Source organism: Aedes aegypti, chromosome 3 (assembly GCF_002204515.2).
Source record: "Aedes aegypti strain LVP_AGWG chromosome 3, AaegL5.0 Primary Assembly, whole genome shotgun sequence".
In the NCBI taxonomy this organism is placed as follows: Eukaryota; Metazoa; Arthropoda; class Insecta; order Diptera; family Culicidae; genus Aedes; species Aedes aegypti.
In genome coordinates, this window is record NC_035109.1 from 370866109 (window position 1) to 370879226 (window position 13118).

Here is a 13118-nt window from a genome sequence, read left to right on the forward strand (position 1 = left end):
GGACGTGACAGCTCAACGAAGACTGCCCCGTTGTTTTTCAGTCAATAACCTTGACGATACTAAATCCAGTGTTACCAGTATCCTTTTGAAGCAAATCTTGTGAACAAATTTAAATATCAAAACTCATAATTTGATTGTTTCTTGCACGGTTAATTCATTTAGTACAACAGAGGATGCTATATTTTTAAAAAATCAGGGTTAAATTCAAAACTGGCGACATATTCAGAGAGAATTGACATAATTAGCATTATATTAATTACAATAAAGTATTTTTTATGCATTTTTGCATTGTAGGAGCCCATGCTTTGAAGTTGAGTTCGAATATAAATAGATTTGAAACAAAAAGATTTCATGAAAACTTTCCAAACTTTTGATAAAAATTCTAATCTATGAACTAGCAACACGGCCGGGCTAGCAACAAAGTGCCCTGTTGCAATCCAACTCAACGTTGTGAAAGTAGGCCTTTGCCAAAACGACCAATGGGAAGTGGTCTTTTTTGACAGGCAATTGGTTTCGCTTTTGTACTTTGACCTGTCACGTCTTGTCTTAGGGCGAAATAAGCATCGTCGAGAAAAAATGTGGATCATTGAAAAGTTTCACTGAGAGTCAGTAATCATCATCATCATCATCCGCAGCAGCAAGTTTGTGCAATTTCACGTTCGGGCTTCTGTTCGGTCTCGGTACTTAGTAGCAAATTCAGTCGTCCACCATAATCAGTACACAGGCCCAGGTTGCTAAGCAGCTTCCCGCCAACGCCGTCTTTGATTTTCGAGTGTGGATTCAATGTTTTCCTTCGATAAACAATGACGTAAACTTTCGCGTGTGATTAGTCAAGGTTTAGCAGTTTGGTTCCTCGGATTTCGGGTTTTCAGTCGTTTTGTGGAAAGTTTCTGTTCGGTAGAAAAAATTCAAAAGTAATGTTGTGTGCATAACGGTTCTTCAGAAATCTTGAAAGATTCGCAGATAAAAGAGTGACGAATATCAGAACGCGCCGTGCTGAACATCAGGGAAAAAGCGCGCAATTTCGGTTGCAGCTAGGTCAAGAAGAAGTCTGACAAACATTTTTATTTATCCGGTCCACTTTTGACCGCTTTGTCTCTAGCGAATCGTTCGTTACCTGCTTGGGTTTGGTTTGATTGTGTGTGCGCGTCCGTCAAAGCAAACAATCAGCCTCAGCCCAGCGAAAGGAGACCGCGAGTGGAACGTCAAAAACGAACGGTACCCTCCCGTCATCATCATCATCACCCTGTCGGTCGCCGCCGTCGATGTGACTCGGGTGCATAGTGGAACCGCACGGAAGAAATGGTCATAAATATTAAGAGAAAAATCACCGTTTTACAAACTTTCAAAACCAGTTTTTTGCTCAGAATGAAGAATGAAAATCTTCCATACTATCTGCAAACGATGATAAATTTTCTTAAAGATGTTTCTTTAAATTTGAACGAAAAAACTGGTTATAACATTTTGATGATTGCATGATGGATTCTTGAGCCAAGGTCCAAGTAAAAAGTGAGTAACTTTCAAAAGTGAAAAAGCTGTTTTCGCCGTTAAAATCGACAAATCAAAGTAAATAAAAGCATACACCTGTTTTATTTGAAAAATAAAAAGGCTGTGTTTTTATTTTCTTCAATTTCTTAATTACAATAGCGAAGACTTTTTGTTTTTCAATTTTGACATATGCTCCATTTTTACTTGGGCCTTAAACTTCTATTCTAAAATTTTAATATGAATTAAGTTTTCATACAAAATTTAACGAACTTCTCAAAATAAAAACTATTTTGAAGCAGATTTTATGTCGTGCAGATAAATAGGGAGCCGGATCCTTATTCTTGGCACTTTTGATTCACTTCGGTAGTGTGGTTTTTTGAAAGCTACAAGGCAAATATTTGTCCACAATATGCATCGTATTGAAGCGCTCTCTATTGCATAGTTACGAACAATTTGGCTGAGAAAAACCCCATGTCAAAGTGAATCATGGAAGTACCCAAGCGGTTCTGCACCCTATCAATGGCACAAATTTTGTTTTTTTTTTCGAATGGATCATTAATAAACCAAAACAACCGCTATTAAGAGCACAGATAGCACCACCGTAGCCTTGCGTGCTTGACATAACAGCGATGCTGTCACAATTTTAAATTCCAATTCCATACGGTAGTGTCGCGGTTGTGAGGCGGTGAGTGCCGAAAGAATTTCTTCTATGATCTATTGATTTCAATAGGGTCCTAAAACCCTGTCCCAATTTTAGTGCCAAACGCTTAAGTTTAGCCCAAAACCACATGATGTTTACTTAATTTGTTGATGTTTTTCGTTCGTTTGAGTCCAAAATTTTTTTAATGTTTTTTTTTTTTAGATTTTGTCACACCCCTTGACTTAAACTCAAATATTTGGGTGTATTTTGTTTCCAGTGTCCCTTCCGAAATGTCAGATAGGAACAACCCCAGTGCTAAAACTAAAACCCCTGTGGTGTTTTTGTCGACTAAGCCAACGTCAAAAATGATCTTAAGTGTCAACGTTCATTTATGAACCCAATTTTTAAATTAAAGTTCAAATATGATATATTCGTTATTTGAGCAGGAAAAATTGTTAAAGTAATTGCAGTAACATAATTTTTCGTGTTATAACCAAGATTTCATTAAACATTCTAGGACCTTATCCAGCTTTTTACGAGCGCTAATGGCCGCCATAAAGAAACTCGCTTTCTGGTAGGGACTAGGCGATCTGACATTTGGCTTGGGTCGTTTGATGGCAAATCGATAAGATCGATCAAAAATTTATCGATTAGCTATCAAACGACCCAACCCAAATGTCAGATCGTTTGATCCCTACCAGAAAGCGAGCCTGATTGTGGCGGCCATTAGCGCTCGTAAAAACCTGGATTGTTAAAGTTTTGTTTAATTTCAATAACATTCTCCCATTGTGCGCTTCTCCCAATCAGTCTCGCGTTCGTTTGACTCGGTCGGGCGCAGTAACCGATGATCGTCGAAAGTTGTGGCGGAGAAGAAAAATGGCGCGTGTTTGTGAACGGTGCGATTTTCGGTAGTTTTTACGCTGGTAAAAGACTTCGTGTTCGCTCAAAATTCCTACCAAAGTGTAGCCCCAGTGGCGGTGCATTCGGGAGTGGTGAAATTTTCAGTGAAAGTCCCAAATACAGAAGTGAATCGTCGATTGAATCTTTTTCCGGGGTGGTCTTTCTCGGTTTGCTAGGCAGCGGGTAAGGGCTTCTTTGCCGTTGTTGTTTTCCTGGTTTCAGTGGATGATGATTGTGATGATTGCCTTGCGTGACGGCGCCACCAATACTAGTGCAGTTGTGATACCAACACCAGCTCGTAATGTGTTTTGTTATGAAAATGAATGACCTCCCGCCTTACAGTCGCGCAGTTGATAAACAGAAAGTTGTTGGACGTTTTCTGCTTTGGTAAACATGCAATTTTGAAGTGCAGTTTAGTCTGCTAAGAAGAACAGTGCTCTTATCTTTAGGGAATTTTCGGAGAAGTAAAAAGTGCAACGTTCCGTCAGGTGTAACGGGAAGAATCTTTGATAAGGGGCCTAGTAACATTGTTATACTGAAAAAACTGCGAAATTTCTAGCTATACTTAAAGTGGTAATGTTGTTCAATGTGTGACATGGCGACTAGTACGGGTTCGGGCGCGTCCGATAGTATGAAGTGACGGGAAACTGGAAGGAAGAAAACCGAATCCGGTTGGTAGCTGCACCGCGCCTTTAATGTCGGAGGCATGGTATCGCCCTCCAAGACGAAATATTCGAGGGTCGCAGCCAATCAACAGCAGAAAACGGCGTCTTCGAGTAAGTATCGGTATATTCCTTGAATGCAGGCTTTTAGAGAAGAATCCTTTACAGAGCAAAATTTATAGAGATAAGGGGATGTCTATCAGCGAAGATTGATGTTCAGAGTGTCGCACTTCTCAGAACTCAGAAGGCAATAAACCTTGCTACGCTCTTCACAAAAAAGACATGTAAAAGTATATGCAAACAGCTCCAAAATTCGCGCATTCATCTACCACTTACAGCTCTCATCATTATCAGTATAGAGGGGAATAGCTTAAATTTTCGACCCACTCATGCGGTTTTAGCCTTCTTTGTATGAAAATCAGAAGAATTGGAACAAATTTCTTGTAGGTCGAAAATTGGTGCATTTCTCCTAAATACAGTTGAATCTCCATGAGGCGATGTTCCATGACTTGATATCGTTTCATGGAACCATACTAAAAACAAAATTTCATGATTACTATGATGGTCCCTAAAAATAGCTTTCCAAAGGATTTCTGTTCCATGACTCAATATTTCCATGAGTCGATGGTCCCTTCAATATCGACTCATGGTTGTATTCAGTTGGGACCAGAGTTGGCAAAAGTTCTGATATTCACTCTACAGTAGGCAAACGTAGCAAATCACAGTCAGCGAAGCCATCTGTAGCTAAGGGCAACCCGAAACTGCATGCACCGAACATTAGGCTACTTGATGAGATTCACAATTTAAAACTACTGTATTGAGAAGAGCCACGCGATTTTTGCGAAACTCAAGCCTATTACTATTACCAATCCCAGCCCTGGTTGGACGTAACGCTGGAAAAAAATAAAGAGGTAAATCGTAGGACTAATTAATTGTATCCCCACCTTAAGGCGAAGTAGGCCGTCATTGACATTTGTACGAGTCGTTGATGATTGTTGCTAATTCATCTTACGATTTCGAATTAAAGAAAATCATTTGGTATTGCACTGACACGGCTGAAAAAGTATTAGCATGCTTTCTGCATGTTAGCTCGTACAGTGATACTTTTTCAAGACAATGATAGTTTACACTGACTGACTGAGACTGAGTTCTATCACTTTGAAATGCATGCTAAAAAATCTTCATTGGTGCCAAAACGAATGACGGGCTACTTAACCTTAATAACCAACAAGTTATTCTATTAAAAACCCGCCAGTAATATACCAACCTTGCTATTTAACGCACGTCTTTCTCTAAAGGTTATGGGCCCAGTTGCGTTTGGCAGCTGAAATAAGTATCGAATTGTATTTTCAAGATCGTTAAGTACGTTACAAGTCTATGGAGAAGAGATACAAGGATGTCAAGTGCTGCCAAGTTTGGAATTGTACAGTTTGCTGGCGAGGGGTATGTGAGGAAGTAATGAACTGTAATTTAATTGATAGGCAGGCTTAGAGATATAAGAAATAAGTAGGCTTAGAAAAATAAGAAACAAACAGACTGTCAGTTATTGGTCTAATCTTGGATCGCAAAGACGTTGAATTACTACATTGGCGTAGTTGGTAGAACGAAAATAATCTTATTGGCAAGAATCAAGTAACAAAATTCCTGTGAAATGATTCAAAAAGTAGTCTCCGACGGACATGGGCGGAGATGAAAATTGACGGTTTCTGATAGGAATAGGCAGAAACCCGTGAAAAAAGGTCTCTGATGGACAAAGGCAGAGAACCGAAAACTTGGATTCTGACGGAAATGGGCAGAAATCCTGTATTAAACTGACCTCTGGTTAGACAAAGATCATCGATGAATGAAATCTTGTTTTGAACGATTGAAGAAGAAATAACCTTAATTCGATAAAAATGTTTGAAATACCGAGAGTTTTTCAAGTTTCATGATCGACATTTGCACGACTTCAAGATTATGTTAATTCTTACGTACTGAACCAAAACGCATAATGTTCAAATCATATCCATTACGTTGAAGGTCGATAAAATTGGAATGTTTATGAATAAACGCAAAACTCAACACACTGTATCGAATCAAAAATGCGTGGAATTTCTTTTCCAACTTAAATAAAGCGCTCACATCAACAGTTATGAAAAATGCTTCCTATCTCCATCCAATCCTGAGAATATTTATCACTTACAACAGCTATGCTATTGTACAACTGGAAGCATTTGCAATAGAAGGTATAGAAAAGTCCAGTACAGTTATGCTTGTGAGTCGTCCAGTGTTCACAAAAAAAATGAACGTAAAGAATGAAATCCACTTTTAAGTTTCAACATTTTACGACACATACATTGTTCTGATCATATGTTCCAATGAGTGCTTAAACCCTCTAATACCCAAATTTTTGTTTTCGTTCTAAATATTATTTTTCGTTATCTAAAATCATTCTAAACACGGTTTGGGCAATGCATTATTTTTCTTCGCAAATTTATGAATTTTGATTTTTATTGTTTTTATTTTTGAACATCCCTATCCTTTTAATTTTTTTCTTTAAGCCTCTTCTGGTTACTGATTTTTGACAATAATAAAAATTTGAGTTTTTACTATACTTTTGAAAATATGATTTTTTAAATTTTTTTCTGGAACATTTTTCATTTTCCGTGTAACTAACGGAAAAACAGATTTGAAATTATTTCAATACCATCAGGCTCTTCTTCTGCAACCTATCACAGAAGAATATCGTAGAATCGTAGAAAAATATAAAAGTTACGATTTTTTATAATACACGTTAAATGAATCCCAGGCATTTGTAGGTTATATAAGAATACAATTTTTCAAACAATTTTCAATAATACAAATAAGTTTCAAAAATCATAAAAAAACTTTTCTTATATGCGTGTTATGAGTCAAGGTTTAAGCCAAAAATAAAATCATTTTAATTTCCGAGCAACGAAAAAATACACAAAATTCCAAAGTGTACCCCGTCTAAAGGCGGGGTTGGGTATTAGAGGGTTAAGTTTAAGACACTATCTCGTATGGCTATGCTTGTACACTTTGGTAGTATACCAAGTATGGATCATTGCGTTATCATTTTTCGAAGTCAGGGCAATAATACCCACTTGAGAAAGAGAAAGAGAGAAAAAAAACTTTTCAAATTTTTTAAACATTTTATTGTTTTAATACATTGATTCAGCTTATGCTGCCAATATCTTTCTAGGATACGCAAAAAGTTATTCTTACCGTGGACATGATGGAAATTTTATACAAAATAGGTTTCATATTAAAACAGAATCAGACGAAGAACTTCAGAAACTACGAGAAGCGTTGATATCCGAATAGTGAAAACAAGGATCACAGAAATTTGGGTCCGAGGTCAGGTACCCTAGCTTATAAAACATTTTGTTATTCGAAGATAGTAAGATTGTATTTTCTAGAAACTTAAGGTATGAAACCTTGCAATCTTCCGTGGAAAAGAATCGCCAGAAAGATACAGTAAGTATCCAAAAACTTACTGTCATCGGTGTACGATGTTTCTTATTGTTACGGAAAGTATATATTGATTTTTCTAGTTCTGAGAATGTTTTTTTTTTTTTCAATATGCTAGTGATAAACCACTGAATGCATACGGTTGTAGCAGAAAAAAATCAAGGTTGTTCTATGTACTCACTTCCATCAGATTAACAATAATCTTGTCATATCATGTAACCTGAGATCAGCACGTCTCGCCTCAAATTTGATAGTATTTGATGATCGTTCGGTGCTAACGGAGTTGATCTAATGAACAAAATCCAGTCAATTTTGTGTTTCAATACAGCTTTATGAAACAGTGCTATAGATGTTTTTGCTCACAATATCGATGTACGATGTATGATATCAGAAAATAAATTTTGCTGTGGACACGTCGGAAGTATCGTGTAAAAATTACTATAACTGCAGAAACAGTCGAAGAACTGAAAACTACAGTATGTTTAGTACCTTGCACTGTAGATTACTAGGCTCCAGTATTCAAAGATAATACTATTGTTCTTCGTAGAAAGCTACCAAATTTGAATGGTGAGTGCCATCTAAATCAAAAATTGTCGATATTTGTTTAAAATACTACTAGAATATTGTTGTATACTATGACACAACAACATAAAGATTAAAAACAGACCAGGATGGCGAAAAAAAAAACAACACGAATCAAAGAGCACCACAATAGACAGCAGAAAATTTAACCATTAGAGCACAATTTTAAATGGCATATAATTCAAATTTCGTAGCATCTTTGATGTTGAAATTCGATGAGCATTGTTCAACGACACGATTCAATGAAATCCACATTGAACGACTAACCTCGTTGTGTCAATCGCTAATGAATACCGCTCCACAGTGGATAAGCAAGCAGACTTACACTTACAAGAAAATTTTGGAGCATCGCTGAATCAGATAAATATACAATTAAGAAGTAGAATTTCTAGAATTAAAGCTGGAGAAGATCTGTTGGAAACTTCAACGGAACGGTTTCAGAACAGGATGCCTGATGGAACGTCATCGGATGACTGTATGAATAGTATATTTAGTTTTACTAACAAGCAATCTGATAAAGCCGTTACCGATTTGTGTAAGTACATCAGTATTATGAAGCTTAAAGTGATTACAATGACTCTTACGAATGGTACCAACTACAGTACCGTTGGCGCAGTAGAATATCAAAATTGATCAAAGCAGGAATCGAAGAAATGATGTAGATATCGTGGAGATTTGAATACGGGTTAATATCTAACAAATAGTAATTCTGTTGTTCAGAACGTTTGAAATTGTACGTCCTACAAAGTTTAAATGTAAAGTATTGCAATATAATGCTACGGAAGCACGATCTGCGGAGCTTATTTTTGTGGCTACTATGCTTTGAGAGACCTTCAAATCGATGCCGATGTAACAAATTTCACATCACATTGTTATCAGCCCTCGGCTAGTTTACCTCTGAATATTTGATTTTTGGGTATATCCTTCAGCCTTTTTAATTGAAAATGGCACATTGATAAGCTAAGTATGCTGTTCCGCTCAAGAAAAGTAAAAATTTCTGCCCAAGAAATGGACAAGAAATTTTCTACAGTGAGCTCCATTTGAATTGACATTTCTTTTCAACTGCGTACTGCGATCAAAGAAAAATGCTTTTCTTGAGCATTTCTTGCAAGAAATTTCTCACGCATCGAGATAGGCGATTACTTTTCTGTCACCGAAGCACATTGGTCCAGATTTTCAAATAGCCGGCGAAAACCCTATTTCCTCACTTAGTTTTTAGTTGGAAAACAAAGCCAAACATTCATCTACTATAGTAGATAGTTGAGAATACGTACGATTAATTAAAAATAAACATGTTTTTCTACATGTTTAGACGTTAAATAGCTGCACATGTCCAAAAACCTAATTTTTTGCTTCAAAACTTAACTAATTAATTTTCCCCAAAACCCGTGCAAATTTTGGTTTCAGCATATTTTTTTCTGGTCGATAACTTATTCTCATATAGAATCAACATCTTCGGATGCAAATTCATATTCAAGTGTCGTTAACCTTATTGAATTATTACTTATTGTCGTACCTACTTCGAATATTTAAAGAAGAGCTTCTTTACATTGTACAAATCGCTCCCCACCACTCCCCGCGGAGATATCTTGCTGAAACGCGCGTTTAGGACTAAGGAATTGATTGAAGAAGATTCTTGCCTAAGTTTGCCTAAACGATAGTTGTTCGAAAAAGTTGAGAGCCAAAAAACCTATGAAAAACAGCATTTTTGTTCGAATGTTGACCTATGACAACCAAAAAATTGTGACTATGTCCAAAATAGACTCTTCCAACCTAAATCATGTTCCAAAACACTTGTAATGGCTAGAAATAGTAAAATATTAAGAATGCGCAATTTTTGCCATGATTTTTCAAAACTGAACCAATGTGCGGAGGAAGAAAAGTTTGCGAAACTAGTGATTCCGCAAGTCATCCCCAACCCTCAGCCAACGAATGGCTAGAAGCAGTTGAACCTGGTAATGCTATTGCTGATAATTTTGAACCGATAGTTGCAGAAGATGAATATAAAAATGCAGATGACATTGAGGAAGACAACACTGATATTGAAGGTGCCTCGGCGCACCCACCACAATTGAAGAATGAGAACAACTGTGAGGAGAATAAGTAGATTAAAAAACCGAATTTAGTACTATACCATTTAATTCCACTAGAGTTTGTATCCTTTGACAGATACGCGTATTTCGACCTCAACTGTAAGGCCTTACAGTTGAGGTCGAAATACGCGTATCTGTCAAAGGATACAAACTCTAGTGGAATTAAATGGTATAGTACTAAATTCGGTTTTTTAATCTACTTATAGGTATTCTACTAAACAGCTCGAAGATTTATTATGTGAGGAGAATGTTCTGAGGTGCAGTGGTCGGGAGCGCAGGACTCCCGGTTGGTTTGCTTATTTTATCGCCCCTCATAGAGCTCTTTCTGCTGCTGATGCATTTCAGCAGATACCCACAAGCTACGCAATGGTCATCCGCTCGAGACTAAATGGAGGAAGGCTATTCATGACGAGCTAAGGTCTTTGGAGAAAAATCAAACCTGGATGATAGTGAAGTGCCCGGAAGCCGTGAACCCAGTACAAAATGGGTTTTTCGCAGTCTTCAGCGAATGCAATGGAAACCCTGAACGTTACAAGGCTCGCTTATTAGCCAAAGGATATCTGCTGCGGAAGCGTATTGACTATGAGGAAACATTTGCACTAGTGGCTAAGCTTTCATACGAACTATCTTGGCTATTGCGGTCCATCGAAACCTGAAAATTCATGTGTATATGCATCGTGATCTACGTGGAAGATTCACTGGTAGTAGCAGCCGATGAACGAATAGTATAAGAACGAAATTACAGCTACGCCCGATAAATTAAATTGGCAGTTATCCATATCGTGAATTGATTGGGCAGCTTGATGTTCCTTATGCTCGGGCCGAGACCAGACTTGTGCTCTATTATCGGATATTTAGCATTGAAACCTTGCTGCGGCAGATGAACACTGGAAACATGCTAAACGAGTGTTACGCTACCAAGAGTACGAAGCTGACCTTCAGGAGAAACCCGCAAGAATCGCCAGTCAAGGTTTTTCGTTGACGCTGACTACGCTAGTGATGAGCTAGATCGCAAATAATGTGTGTCTGGATGTTTTATCAAGGTATTTGGCTGTACTGTCCGGTGGACACCCTAGAAGCAGCGCGCAGTGGCAATGTCGTCCACGGAGGCTGAATACATCGCGATGAGTTGTTCAGTTAGTGAAACAATTTGGCTTTGCGGATTTTCTACTGACTTGCAAGAATCAAGTTTATATCCTGTTCAAATCATCGAAGACAATCAGGGGGTTTTGTTATGGCAGAGAAAGATTGAAAAATAACTATTAAACTTCATTTTACCATTTTACTCGTATTTTATTTACAGTCCATACGCAAATGCCCGCACCTTGGCCTTAACCCCGGCCATAAGATTCTGCACAACCTGTGAATCAACCGTTTTTTTGCATGTAAACCCATACTTTCTTCAGTTCCTCCTCCTTAGGTCGTTTAAGAAGGTGCTGCTTCATAATCGCCCAGTACTTCTCGATGCGGCGGAGCTCCGGAGTGTTGTGAGGGTTGAACATTTTCGGCACGAAATTGACCTTATTGTCCGCATACCACTTCAGCACGTCCTTGTAGTAGTGGCATGAGGCCAAATCCGGCCAGAAGATTGTTGGGACGTTGTGGGCCTTCAGGAGAGGAAGCAACCGCTTCTGGAGGCACTCTTTCATGTACATCTGTCCGTTCATCGTGTCCTGGGTCACGAAAGGTGCACTCCGCTTCCCGCACGTGCAGATGGCTTGCCAAACCAGGAATTTCTTCGCAAATTTGGACATCTTCTGAGTGTGGACATGCTCCGGAACGCTGAACTTATCCTTGGCCGTGAAAAACAGGTTGGTCTGCCTTCACATATGTTTCGTCGTGCATGATGCAGCATCCAACTTTCGTCAGCATGTTGAGGTATAACTTCCTGGCACGGGTTTTGGCGGACTTGTTCTGCTTCTCGTCGCGATCTCAAGAAAATACTTGCCTGCTAATTCATCTTTTTGGTCTTATAGTGCTATTATTCGACCAATTGAGCGTGTCAGCTATATAATACTAGCACGCAGAGCGCATAAAAGTGCTATTTAGTTACTTGGGATGTACGAAAAAACGCAAACATCTCAAGTGAAAAATAATTGTAAGGCGAGTCATTTCGTAAAGCGTCATTTCTCGAGGTTGAGAACTTTCTTCATAAAAGTATTTGGAACCTATTGGTTGTGCTTAATGATGAAGAATGTGTCAATAAGAAGAAAAAGAAAAAGCCCTCTACCCATCATATAACTAAGTACTACAGGATAATAAGAGTCATTGATGAAACTTCCTCTAAGTAAAAGGGATACTCGTGGATACTAATGACATTATTGACATTTACAACTACTAATGATGTATTATGAATCCTACTAGGTTTCATCTGCCACCAACTGTCACCCGAATAAATACACTTACCCCAAAAATGACTGATTTTTGCACTTAAATGGTTATAACTACTTTTCCTTGATCTTAAGAAACCTATTGTCTTCTAGAGAATGATTCATTTTGACTGTTTATACAATTTTGTAAAACATTGTTGCAACCGGAAACTTCGCATTTTCAAAATATACGAGTAAAACCAGTTTTAAGGGGTCGTTCATAAAATACTCCCGTATTTTGGTAATGCGGCTGAATACACACTAGGTGTCTTTGGCAAAGTTGTTTGTATTTGAATTATCTACAACTTTGCCGAAGACATCATATTAAAAGATCGTCATTAAAAAAAAAATAGTTTCGCAGCGCCGCCCGTGGCAAAGTTGCGAACTAACATATACCGTCAATATATGCGCTATATTTTTAGAAAATTTTCGTCCGAAGACACCATTTCGAAAAAATCACGTTTAAAGGTGCTACAGAATTAAATTCACGATTTCGGCCGATCGAAATACTGTGCGTTCGGGTTTCGGTTGAAGGCCCCAACTACGCGGTTGTGATTTTTGGTGTTTTACGGAATACTTTTTCCTTTACTTCTGGGCTTCCGATCGGTGGTCAATCGTTCCTCGAACCGCTTAATCATTAGCGACACCGTGAAATTCGCAATTCCCAACGTTTTAGCGATGGAACGATGCGAGAGATCCTTGTTCTCGTGATGAATGCGCAAGATTTTATCACGCACGAGCTGTTCTTTCGACTCCATTTCCGCGACTTTTGATCACAGAACTTTGAAACTTGCAGAATGTAGATAATGCACTATGAACTAAATCCACCCAAATTTTCATTAAATTCTACCCAACGGTTAAAAAGTTAGAGCAATTTCATCGTGGACACCCTTTAATTTAGATCAAATTCAAT

The 13118-nt window shown here is 38.1% G+C and overlaps 1 protein-coding gene across 7 annotated transcripts in view; it reads left to right on the forward strand.

Annotated features, from left to right (window-relative positions):
* The first annotated feature begins 743 nt into the window (after positions 1–743).
* LOC5577286 overlaps positions 744–13118 on the forward strand; it is a 71069-nt gene continuing 58694 nt past the window's right edge. The window contains exons 1-2 of one of the 7 annotated variants that reach the window (XM_021851031.1): positions 744–835; positions 3478–3804. In XM_021851031.1, coding sequence (XP_021706723.1) covers positions 3735–3804 — 70 coding nt within the window. In that variant the 5' untranslated portion in view covers positions 744–835; positions 3478–3734. The other 6 variants (XM_021851030.1, XM_021851027.1, XM_021851028.1 and 3 more) reach the window with 6 other exon arrangements.